Source organism: Bos grunniens, chromosome 18 (assembly GCF_055505025.1).
Source record: "Bos grunniens cultivar Pamir isolate PY7600 chromosome 18, Bosgru_T2T1.0, whole genome shotgun sequence".
NCBI lineage: Eukaryota > Metazoa > Chordata > Mammalia > Artiodactyla > Bovidae > Bos > Bos grunniens.
Window position 1 is genome coordinate 17,878,988 of NC_141182.1, and position 12,788 is coordinate 17,891,775.

The following is a 12,788-nucleotide window of genomic DNA, read 5'->3' on the forward strand; positions in this document are numbered from 1 at the left end:
ATAACGGTAACAATTAAGGAGCGGGGTGAGGCTCCCTCTCCATCTGGGTAATTATGTTCTCATTAGGAACCAATCCGCCCGGGGTACGAGCATCAGCTCCAGCGCAGCTTGGAGGGCGCGCTCCCAGCTCTGCTAACAGTGAAAGCCCCGGCGAGCTAGCGAGCCCTGGGACCTTGCGCGGAACGTCGCGCAACCCCGCGCTGCGCAGCAGACTACACGGGCGACAGTGACCCTGGCACCTGGCCAGGGATCCAGCGCTGGTACGGAGACACCCAGAAGCTCAGGGTGCTGCCTGGAACACCTCGACCTACGAGTCTGGTCTGGGCTCGTTGGGTCTTAGAAACCACCCCTCCTACATCCCCCCATCCGGCCACCCCATCCCCGCTTCCCCCTCCCCAACACCCCCACCGCTCCCCACTCCCCGCCCCCCACGCCGCTTCAGCCCGCTGGCTCTCGGTAGTTCCATAGTTTCCCTCCACCAGACCCCTAACTCAAGCTCTGCACTCGGGAACTGGGTGGGGGAGGAGGCAGTGTGGTAAGAGAGACCACACTCCAAAGCAGAAGGCCTGGAAGAGGTAGGTTACCACTCTCCTATCTGGGGTGAGGAAGTCTCCCCGTGGGAGGTGACCACTGAGGCAGAACAGAAGGAAGTAACCAAGGTGACCCGGGCAGGAAAGGAGACTTTTAGACAGAAGATGAAGCTGAATGAAGATGTGGTCCTGGAACTCCTACAGCCTTGATTCCGATCAGGTTTATTTGAGATAAAAGCAAGAAACAGGACCCAGATCTAGAAAGGCCTAGAGGATTCTAAGCTTTAAAGAAAGCCACTCTGAGGTGGGTTAGAATAACACCCTCCCCTTCCTAGCCTCTGGTTGGGGGCAGGAAGGTAGTCCCTATGGAGCTAATAACCCCCTTTTTCTCTAACCCTCTCAATCCTCAACGCACACTCCTTGAAGCTGGAACACAATTTTCAGATGAAGGTCATTCACCTGCCTCTGGCAGAGTAACAATCACCTCCACATTTGCCCCAGAGGTGAGGGAGGTGGCCCAACTGCCAAGTGCCAGGCCCCAGATGGTCTTAAAGAAAGAGCTGTCCACAGCTCAAAGTTGTCCTCCCTGCCAACTCCAGGTAGGGCCTGGTGGAAGGTTGAGGAGGGGGGCTGTGAGCCTGGGGAAGGCAGGGTCTGTGCTGTATGGACAGGACCACTTCCCAGAGGACAAGGCCTTTTAGTTGAACTGCTTAGATCCCCAAAAAGAGAAGATTCTACCAAGTGGGGAAAGAAGAAAAAAGGTGCTTCAACTTGAAGCAAAGAAACGGCAGGTGCAAAGGCACGAAGACAGGAGTGGGAGAGAAGGAAGCAGGAGATGAAAGAAGTGGCTGAAACCAGCTAAGCAGGATCCCCAAGGCCAAGGGCAGAGTTTGGAGAGAAAGTGCTCCAGCCAGGAAGGGGCCAGCTGGAGCCCCAGCAGAATCAAGGGATAACTTCGCACTCTTGTCCCACTGAGGGCCCCTTCACTCCCTATCTGTGTTGACCTTTCAGGCCCTAGAGCAAGGGCTCAAAGTGAACCTGAGTTCCTGGATAGGCTGCTTCTCCCTGCCTCCGGGCTAGCCTACAGGCTCCAGATCACCTGGCTGCAGCCAGGACTCCCTAAAGCCAGGCAAAAGACCAGAGAGAAAGGCTAGAACCTCGGGGCAGGAGGACTCTTGGAGATGTTCAGATTCCTCCCTCTTTCTACAGATGGGCAAACTGAGGCCAAGCAGGAGGACTTGCCAAAGTATCCCTGCAGAACACCGCCTGGAGGTCGCACCGCTTGGACACCCACAGTGCGGGTCTGCTCGCCGACCATCCACTCACAGGCGAGTCAGTTTCAAGGGTGCTTGGGGCTCAGTTCCCGTGAGCGGTGGCTACCCCACCTGCGCGGCGGTGAGCCTTAGCTTGTGCGGTATGCGGGTGCCTGGCGGGCTGGCTCTGCTCCCGCTGAGCCGGGGTCGAACTAGTTCCGCTGCCCGGCGCTCCAGTTCTCTCAGATTTCTCCCTCCCAACTGGAAGAATGCGGAGAAAGTTGGGGAGGGGGGGAGGTTAGAGTCTTGTTGCTTTTCTTTAAGAATGGTTTAAAAATTCCTTTAGGACTCCTTATCCTCACTTCCCTGGGGACTGACTAGGGTGGAGAACTGTGGGGCAGGAAAAAGACCGGTTCCCCTCCTCAGTCCCAAGTCCCTGCTTAACCCCTGAGGGGTCCGGGGCCGCTGGGGCCGCTGAGGGCACCAGCTAGACGCCCGAGCTCCTGGATTGCGTGCGGAGAAGCCCGGGCTGAGTTTCAGCTCAGGTCGCTCGCTTGTTGACTCTAAATCAAAAGGAGCCGCAGGAATAAATCGAGAAACATTGTTTACGGTGCTATTATTAACCTCTTTCCCGCTTCTCTCCATCTCTAATTAAATTCATCTCTGAATCTCGGGCCAGGAGAAGCCTCCAAAAGGACCAGAGCCAGAAGGGCCCATGCAGGCCGCGGCTCCCGCCCCTTGGCCGCCCACCTGCTTTTCCCGGCCCGACCTCCCCTCTGCCGAAGCGACTTGGTCAGACTTCCAGACTTAAAACGAAGTCGTTTATTTCAATTTTGCTTTCACATTATGTTCCGATACAATCAAAACTCCTGGACGAACCTCTTGAATAAAAGTCCTGCGATGAGCGCGATCACAAGTCCCCGGCGCCCGGTAATACCGCCGGCGCAGACTCGGGATTCAGAGGAGGCGGAATAAAACAGACGCAGCTTCGGGATCTGTGAGCGGACGGTCCGGAGGCAGAGGCGTGGGAAGCGTGACGAAAGGGCAGAAAGGTTCTGGCTCCTCGAGTTGGAATTATTCCTGATGCACTTGGACTGCGAAAAGCCTTTTTCGCTTCCAGGCCGGCTGTCGGGCCTCGCCTAGCAACATTTCAACCATATTTCTTACGTTTGCGCCAAAGCAGGGAGCACAGGGCGGAATGCATGGTTGGCCCTAGGCCCGCGCAGGAAGGAGCGAGGGCCGACGCTGCCTTAGCCTTTCTCGGCTTGCACGCCGCCAAGTCCCTTACACCTCTGAATCTCACCCTTCCGCACCCCTGCCCCCAGACCTCGCAACTAGGGGAGGTGCGTAGTTTAGAAAGCTGTTTCAGAAAAATAAAAGTTCCACTTGAACTTTATTGGATTAAAGCAAAATTAAATCTTGGCTATTCACAGGTATGTTACAGAGGACGAGGAAGCGTCCCGAAGAACCTCCTGGCGTTTAGTGGAGCCACAGAACACTAGGGCATTGACAAGCATCAGAACATCAAGCAGCCTTAGATTTCACGATCACTCCAAATGGGACATAGAAATACGGAAATACAGCCAGTTTCCACTGGGAACAGTTCTTCGTGTACAAATGATATATATTTATATATATATATATTTCTTTTTTTAAACCAGTCACCACTAAGGTGAGTCCTTTCTCTGCTAACAAGCAGCCGATGATACATACAAAGTACCTTCAGCTAATTAATTCGAGCGGTGTTTTAAGAGCAGTACTTGCCAAATTAAAACTACTTCCCCATCCAAAAAAAAAAAAAAAAATCCTTCCCCCCTCTCCAAAATAAAAAAAAAAAGGGGGGGGGGAGGGACATATCAGATTTCAGCGGATGAAAAGATTAAGAGCGGGACTCAGAGGAGGAAGATATTTCACATTATACAGTGAAATGCAAAGTTTCTTTTATATAAATTGTAGGGAACATGAACACGGGGTAAGAAACAGTGACAAGGCAGTCTGTCTTTCTTGATTACTGCAACTGGAGTTGGGGGCGAGTTTATTTTGGAAATGGGAGTGCGCAGAGCTAAGCGGAATTTACTTCTCCTAAAGAGGAAATGGACTAAGTTGTCCAACCGCCGGGCTGCGCTTCGTTTACCGGATACAGCTGGGGAACAAGTAGGAAGTTTCAAGTCGTGCCGCTTTCTCGTCCTCTAAAGTTCAGCCTCTTTATAATTTTCCCCTCCTGCCTTCGCCCTCTCCCTGCCTCCATTCCCGAGATGAGCCAGTCAGAGGGGAAATACGAGGAATCCGGAGAAGGTCGAATACTTCCAGCCCCCCATCAAGTTTCCCCGCTCCAGCTTGAGGTATGCTCGGTCGCCTTTCTCCATCTGGATTAGAACTCCGTTGCTGGCGGCCTCCCGGGTCACGTCCTGGTCACCAGCGAAGGCTGAAATCACCGGCCACCCGTTTAACATGAGGCTCACCTGAGAAAGAGAAAGGCCGGCTTCAGAGGGGCAACCCAGTGGGGTACCGAAGCGTAGATAAAATAGCGAACCTTCACCGCTTGGATGACTGACGTAAAGCTTGGAAGCAGGGGGCGGCGGGTGGGCGGGGGCGGAAAGAAACGGGGCTTTGTAATTTACTACCGAGGGCCCAATGAGGCGAAGGCGACCCATCTGGGTGACAGAAAGGGTCTGCTCCCCAAACGGGAGTAACTTTCACTTCTTGGGCCCGCCAATCGAACCCTGACGGCGCTCTTTTATCCGGTTTAGTGAACCCGTAGGTGGCTCAGGCGCCCAGAGACCTTCGGCCCTGCCCTCCCCGCCAGCCTCAGAGAGAAAGTCAGACAACTGGCGCTTCCGGGAACACAAACAAATACAAACAAAAACCTTGGCTGCTCCCGATTCCAGATGCCGGGACACAGCAGAGATGCAGCGGAGTAGCCAGGCAAGATTTCGGCAGATGAGAAATCTCTCTCAGAGCTGCACTCCGTGTTTCATCCCCAAACTCCGGGCTCAGTTTTCGTCCCAGATCCAGCCTTGCCCTCCACCGCCTGGCTTTGCCCTTGCGGTGGCATCAGCAGATAAAGGCCCATGGCCCTCTCCCCAGCCGCGCGTTCTGCCTTCTGTGTCCGCCCAAAGCAAACCTGAAAACCTTTGGGAACCCTGGAGAGCCAGTGAGTGCTGGCTGGGGCAAGGCTGGAGCCAGGAGGGTGTGGCACTACGCCCCTCCCTTTTCTCTCCACCTTTCAACTGATATAGTTAGGCGCTACTTGTTCAGAAATCCGGAGTGGGTCCCCAGAGGGACGCCAGGACTCCCCCGGAGCGTGGCACTGAAGGCAAGCGCACAGGTTTCTCGCCCGCTTCAGAACTGGGACAGGAGTCGGGGATACTGTCCGTGGTGCTGAAGGAGAGGATCCGCGGAAAGCTTCCGGAAGTGGGAACTGTCTGGGATGCTAACAGAAACTCTAAAGAGAAATCCCCGGGCTTCCGTAGCGGGAGGACCTCTTTGGAGGGTCCCACAAGGCGGAGGCAGAAAACTGTGCCTGGAGGTGGTTTCAAGAACCCATGACTGAAGAAAAAAAAAAAAAAAAAGAACCCATGACTGGAAAACAAGGGAGAGTCCAAGCCAGAGAACCGTGAGGCCCTGCTACCCGTTCCTCCAAGCTGCCTTGGGCACATGCGGCTGCCCCTTCTATTTCCCACCCACGCCGGGCCGACTCACTCCCGCGGCCAGTAGCCCCCTACCGGGGCTGGGGCCTGGCCCTGAGGCGGAAGCTGACCTGGATGGTCTGTCTGTTGTAGACTTTTACCACGTGGAAGTTAAAACTGTAGATTCCTTTGCGCGGGGCGATGAAAGTGCTGCGTTCTGAATCAAAGTTGTTCCCGATGTTCACTAGTACCTATAACGAGACGGGAACGAAGGGGAGTGGGCAAGAATCTATCCAAACTCTTGTCCCCACGTTTCCGCTGAGACCTCGGAGAGGGTCGAATATCTACCTACTACCTCTCCCCCAACCCCCGCCCATCCAGTCTTCCTGGAGCACTCACCTGGTCGAAGTAGATGATCATGGTGCGATTACTCATCTCGGACGGCTCGTGGTTGGTGCTTCTGATGGCAGAGAAAGCCACCTTGGCGCTGCCGGAGCGCACAGAGATGCCCAGAGCTGTGCCCGTGGGATCGGACGTAGGATTGGAGTCGCAAACCACCAGGCACTTGCCTTCTAGCACGATGGGCTCCGTCTCGTTCTGCCCGCGGGCCGGGCCCGCCAACCATGCTGCCCCCAGCAGCAGCAGCTCCACGACGCCCAGCATCGCGGCGCCGGCGCCCACCCCGCCCCCCACCCCGGGGGCTGCCTGCGCCAGCCGCCCCCCCGCCCCAGCCCGGCTCCGAAGCCCCCTCCTCAGATCCGTATTCAGCTCTGCCGACGCCGCTCTGGACACTTCGGGTCTTCTTGCACTCCTGGGCAAGCGTGCCCCTCGAGCGATGCTCCCGGAGCCCCGCCCGGGCCTCAGGGGTACCGTGGCTGCCCAGCCGCACTTGGATGCATAGCCGCTGCCGCTCGATCCCCGCTGATTCCGCCGTCTCCTGCCCGCACCGGCCGCTGCCGCCGCCGCCGCCGCTCTGAATTATTGATGCAGCCGGCGATGCAGCCGGAACCGGCGGAGAGCGCGCGCCGGGCACAAAGGCGCGGACCGCGGCCTGGCCCCGCCCCTACCATCTCCCTCCCCGCCTCCCTCTCCAGCCCCGCCCCCGCACCGGCAGAAGCTCCACCCCCCGACCAATCCTGGCGCGCCGCGCTCCCCGCCGAGCCAATGACGGCGCTGTCCGCGCGCGGCCACCTGACCCTGGGCGCCGTTGTTATTAGGCGAGGCGAGGCCGGCGGCGCGCGGCAGCAGGGTTGGGCTCAGAAGGAGAGTCGACGGAGGGAGCGAGGGCCGGGAACGCGCGCGCGCGCGCCCGCGTTTCTATGCCGTCTGCGGCGGCCACTCGCTCTCTTGTCTCCCGCCTCCCGATACGGTCTTGTTCAGCCCCCTCAGCCCTTCCGCCCTCCTCCCTCGCCGGCCCTCAGGTAGGAGGCGGCGCGCAAGCCCAGGTTCCGGAGTAGAGTCGCCAGAGACCGAGAGACGCGCGAGTGTGGGCGCGTGGGGCGGGAGGGGAGCGCCCCCCAGTGGGTAAAGGGGTGAGGGGCAGCGGACGCGCGGGTGAGCCTCGGCAAGCGGGCCGACCCGGCGGCCAGGCTTCAGGGCGCGTGCGTGCGTGGTGGGGCGGGGCGTGCGCCTAGGCCTGGGTGCAAGGAGGCGCACGTGCAGCGGCTGGGAGCTGGCGCCGCGGGGCATCGATGCCAGTGTCCGCATCCTGGCCTCGCGGCCGAGAGTATGGCGCTGGGCCGGCCGTTCTAGCCCGCTTCTGCGGGTCGCGGAGTCGGATCGAGCGAGCACTCATTTATTCTTTATTTCACTTATTCGAGATAGAGCATTGAACACTCGTGGACGCGAAGTGCCAGGCTTCCAGGCGCTGAGAGCATAGTGATGAGCAAAATCGGACGAGGCCTGCCTTCGTGCCTCATACAGTCTAGTGCAGGAGGCACTGGCAAGTACAGTGGCATCGCAGACAGGTTCATTTCCCTGATACCATTTTTATCTTTTGCACTTAAAATTTTATACTTTGCATCCGCATTTTATTTACTGTACACCTTTGTGGCATGTTCTATCCACGTGTACTTACGTACTATTGCCTTGCATATAGACACCAAATCTTGTGATTTATGGGCGAGTTTTCAAGGGTGATTTTGAAATTTCAAGGCGAATGAATTTTTACCTCACGCGTTAACTTAGAGCTTTACACAAACGTGGTCAACACAGTAAAACACAGCTTTGCTAAGTGACAGAGAGAGGGGAGCTACAGAGGTGGTAAGAGGAAAGGCGTGGAATGCAGGCCGTTAACCTGCCATTAGGTGGAAGCTGGAGGGCGATCAGACCTCTCTGTCAAGTCCAAAGCAAGAGGCTTCGGACCCGAACGAGAGGCGAGCGGGAATGCTGCCCTCCGGAGCACCTGGCGCTTGGGTCCCCGCCGGGCGACTTTGAACCCGCGTGCTCTGCCAAACCAAAGCAGACGTGTGGCAGGCGGCGGCCCGGCGCGAGCTCGGGGATCTGGACAAATCTGGATCGCGGGCTGACAGCACCTCCTTTCGGTCTCCCGGCTCGCCGCCGGCGAGGTCTGCCGCCGCCTAGGGCAGGCTCTCCCCTACGCAGGAAGACTGCTTTGGAATAGCCAACAGCCGCACATTTCAGCTTTGTGTCTTTGAGACTTAGATGGCTGTTTAAAGACTCATCTGGAGGTACCCATCTCGGAACCTCGCCTCTGTTGGGATGCCTGCTGGGGTCACTGGGTTCGCCCAGGAGAAAGAGAAGGGGCGGGGGAAGAGGCAACAATTCTATCTCAAGTTAATTGACAGAAAACTGTTTTTTCAAGTCAAATCTGTTTGAGACATCCCCAGAAAGCGTTGCCAGCTGTGATTACACCTAATGTGAGAGCATGAACTAATTTAGGAGGTGAGATCTGAATAATGACACTGTACCCTGTATAGCCGCGAAGCCTGGCAGCCCCAGCAGTGGAGGGTACCTGGCGAAATACCCGTGTAGAATCAACAGCATGTGCTCAGTGCCCGGGGTCTACACACTCCGATATTGCACAGATTTTTACTGAAACCTGTCTGGTGAGGAAGCCCGTTCTCATGGAGCTCACAAACAGGACTGAGATTATCTAGAGGGAGATGGTGGGTCTCCAGCCTTCTCTTCTTTTGTGGGGGAGGCTCTAGTGGGCGTTGCCCAAGCCTAAACTGCCATCCCTATGCCACTGGGGATCTTGTATGGCCAGTCTCAGCCTACCTGAATCCCAGGCCTACCATTCTAAGGGCCTGCTGGATCGCTTTCCTTTAGATATCCTGCAGGCATGTTTAACTGACCCATACTTTGTCTCCTTCCGTTTGTCACCCAAACTGTCTCTTATCCTATGTCAGTGACGACAGGTACCACCTAGAGAGCCCCACATTTAACTTGACTCTACTTTATGTCCTATTTGTTTGAGTCTGTTTGGGCCTAGGATACTGCAGAAGCTTCCTAATTTATCATTCAGGGAATTAATATAAGGATCACTCCTGGCTCTGCTATAAACTGTTTATTCTTTCATTTGATGGATAACAATTCAGTTCTCTGAAATATGTAATCCCCGCTTTTCTTCCACCTAAGGAAGACTTCCCTGACCACCATATTTCAGAATGATCACGCCCCTGGCGTTGCTTGTCCCTCTTCCACATCCTATGTGTTTAAAGATAATGAATTTCATGTTAATGGATATATGCTTTCCTGAATTGTGAGATGAAATGTGATAATGTATAGGCGGAGGAGAAACTTGAAAAGCAGTCATGTTTATTGTAAATATTGTCACATTGTTACACTCAGGATTCTCTTAGCTGCAAGTGACAAAACCAATTCAAACTGGCTTGAGTATAAAGGACTTCACTCATTTGATGAAAAAGCCTACAGGTAGGTCTTGCCTGTTATAGCATTGTTGGCTCCATCAGGCAAGGTTATCAGGATCTGTTTTCTAGTTTTGACTTAAATCCCAATAGTTCCTCTGCCAACTCAGAGCAAGGAAAGGATAACACTGTTTCTTCAATATTTTCTGCTAAAGTTGTAGAGCTGTTCTTACAGGGGTGTCAGTCACTTGCCCCTCCCCGAATATGAAGAAGAGACTGTTCCGTTGACTAAGCTTGGATTCATATGTCATCCTTCAGAAAGGGGTTTGATGTCAGGTCCACATTATCTGGAGTAGAGGAGTTCTCCAAAGAAAACATAGAGAAAGGACGCTGGGCAAGCAGGAACAATACATGTCTATTTTAGTCCCTCTCAAAGGGTCAACTGCAATATATGTCACCCCAAAAGAATAGTGATGAAGAGTGATGAAGTAGCCAGAACAGTATGTATGTGTTTATCTTGGTCCTTTGGGATCCTCAAGATTTCAGCTAAACCTGCCATGAGGTACTATCAACACTGATGTTACTGAAGGGTTTGTTTTGAAGTCTGAATGCACTTTGAATGGTAGAGCTGTGAGAAGTATAAATAACTAACATTCTGTTTTAAAATATTTCTGTGGCAGCATTTTGTTGTGGTTTTTTTTCTCCTTTTCATTTCTTAGGCTCCTAAAAAATGAAAATCTACTTTGTGTATAGGTATGTAAAATTCCTCATTATTCATTGATTAATGAAAACAAATGAGAATTTGAGCAATAAAAAATGAAAGAATTGAGTCAGGTCATGTTTGAAATATTAAGACTAGAGGTTTAACTTGTTGAGGCTTTTCAGGTGTTGAAATGTTGGTAAAGCATTATAAAATCATCTGTCTGAGGCTTTTAAAGCAAGGTGTTAGAGAGATTTGGGGAATGTCGAGTTTGCAAATAATGAATTTGTACTGTTGCTGTTAACCCTTTACCAGCTGCCCTAAATGCAGCTTTATGTTTTGGTAAAGTCCAGGCTTGTTTCCCCATCCACACTCTGAATTTTTCATCACAGTACATTTTAATAAAGGAATATAACAGCTATCTTGATTCCTCTACCCCTACCCTGGAGGAGAAAAAAAAAATAAAACCCCCTATTGTTAAAATGAGAGCATTTTCAGAAAAGAGGGAATATTGTGTCACAGGATATGAAACAAACTCATCCTTTTATTAGCTCAAAATGGGTTCTCTAATGTTTATACACATCAGATAGCATTTCATCTCTTTTAGCCTTGGTTCAAAGGCCCAGGCAGTACCATTTCCTAGCATTTAGTTCATTTGCCCATAAAGCAGAAGAGAAAGGCTATTTTGTTCTAAAGAGTGTTAAATTTAGGATTTCAGTGGCCAAGGTAATTTCAAATTAATATTTCAATCTAGACTATAAAATTTGGGAATGATTCTAAATTAAATTAATTCTAAATTTCAAAGTATGAAATATTTTTAATTTTCACCAAACCCTTGGTCTTCCTGCATATATGTCTTTTGGGGGGCTATAGAGATTCATTTTGGATGCAACATTTTTGCTGTTTAAATTTAAAAAGTATGTTACAGAATTAACTTTGTAATTGGACACTTTCATTCAATGCATAGAAATGCAGAATTATTTTTTATTGAAGACTAAGTTTGTGGTAACACTAATTCTTTAAAAAAAAAAAAAACTCTGATCTTAAAAAAAAAAGAATATATTCAAAATATCTTTAGCTCTTTAGTTAATACCAAATTATGCATTTCCCTAGCCATTGTCATCTGCTAAATTGAAAGATGCTGTCATCACCTCTAAAATGATGCCTTGAATCTGCTGTGGTTGTGCTGGGTAGCAATTTTGTATAAAGCTGTTATTCACATGTATTACATTAAGGCCAAAGGGGGAAGAAAGAAACATAAAATTATGTAATCCTACAGAACTGCTCTTGAGAGAGAAACCACATAGGTGACATCAAACACTAGTTGTTGGAATTTTTCCAAGAAGTAATTATCTGTGTGCTTTTTGGGTAGTGATTACGGGACAAACGAAGGTTCGGCCAATTCAGCAAACATTTATCGAGTGCATGAAATGTGCGAGACACTGTTTTAGGGCCTTGGCTACTGCAAAGATGAATCATCCATGATCCCTGTCCCCCCCACCCCAGACTTCATGTTTGACAGTGGTCAGGGCTGCACCCCAGGGAACCTCCATTTAAGAACTTTCGGTTCTGCTGAGAAGGCTTCTTAGTATGTGTTCTTACAGTGTAGCTTTGATTAGTCTCTGTCTTTGTTTACAGTTGCCTTATAACCAGAAGTTACACAAAAATTATGCACATGTACAAAATTAATAGATTAGAGAACATTCAAACTAAATACTTCAAGTTTTACTTCAAATGCATTTGACATTTATCAAAGAAATGATGAATGCTATCATCTGTGGGCGGCTGGATTGACTTTTGGGAAAAGTTATCACCAACTTTAATAGGGATCTTAGGGAAATTTCCCAGATCTTGACAGTTGTATAAAGATTTCCTACAGTTCAGAAGGCTCTCAGGATAGAAACAAAGTCTGCCAACTGAAGGGCTTGTTGAACCAAATACCTCTGTGTTACTAGGAGGTAAACGAAAGGAAGTATTTAAATAAAACTTGAAGAGGGGGAGGAGTGCAGAAGAACAAGAGGGTTTTGTATTTTTTTTAAACAAATTATTTTCCCAAAATGGTATTTCCTGGTAGACTTCTGAGGAATGAGATCAGAGGCTCACACTTCATTCTGCCACCCGGAGTCACACCCCAGGGACAGTGACGTAATTGAGTTTCCTAGTGTTTTTGCCACCCCGCCCCCGGCCCCCAGCCCCTCCCTGGAGCCATTCCCTTTCCTCCTGTTCTTGCCCCTAAAAGCTGACTCCTTCCAACTGGCTTCTGGTTTGGCCGGCAGAAAGAAGGCACAAGTAGGGGATCAGAGATGAGGGAAGAGAGAAGCTGGGGTGTTTCTTCCAGTGCTCTCCCTGCTTCAGTCTTACCCTGTAAAATCTCGGGTGGTGCTTCCCCCTTCCAAGATTGTACCTTCTTGCCCAGCACCCCTCCTGCCTTCTGGGCTCCAGCTCTCCCTCCTGTAATACTCTTCCCTCCCCCTGTATCTTCAGACTGAGGATAGGAGGTTTGCCACTCTCTGGATTCTCAGCATCTTCTGCTGATTCTCCAGACCCTGCCAACACTTCTGTAGATTGTCCCTTCATTAAAATCCCTCCTTCAAACTGAGTTTAATTCTGTTTCCTCCTGGGATCTCAGTGATAGGCTGTATCATCACTACATCTTGCCTCACCTTCAGAACCAACAGATTTGGTATATTTTATCCTCTTGTGGAACTGTTAGCTGTTTAGTAACTAGTTGGGTCATATTAAAAGTCAGTATGAATTAAAACCCTGACACAATTTGAATTCAATTTAGGTGCATGATGTTACCAAGTTATATATTTCAAACAAAACTATTCATCTTGAGCTTTAAA

General features: G+C 51.0%; 1 protein-coding gene and 1 long non-coding RNA gene across 3 annotated transcripts in view; one reads left to right on the plus strand and one right to left on the minus strand.

Annotated features, from left to right (window-relative positions):
- Window positions 1-2,590: 2,590 nt before the first annotated feature.
- CBLN1 (cerebellin 1 precursor) lies at window positions 2,591-6,470 on the minus strand. The gene is made up of 3 exons (XM_086349483.1): window positions 5,812-6,470; window positions 5,544-5,663; window positions 2,591-4,245 (listed from the first exon to the last, which is right to left on the minus strand). The coding sequence occupies exons 1-3, from the start codon at window positions 6,073-6,075 to the stop codon at window positions 4,048-4,050; spliced, it is 582 nt and encodes a 193-aa protein (XP_086205609.1). The 5' UTR covers window positions 6,076-6,470; the 3' UTR covers window positions 2,591-4,047.
- Window positions 6,471-6,650: 180 nt separating this feature from the next.
- LOC147353174 (uncharacterized) overlaps window positions 6,651-12,788 on the plus strand; it is a 62,756-nt gene continuing 56,618 nt past the window's right edge. The window contains exon 1 of one of the 2 annotated variants that reach the window (XR_015144993.1): window positions 6,651-6,833. This is a non-coding gene — a long non-coding RNA (uncharacterized LOC147353174). The remainder of the gene's footprint in view (window positions 6,834-12,788) is intronic. The other variant, XR_015144994.1, reaches the window with a different exon arrangement.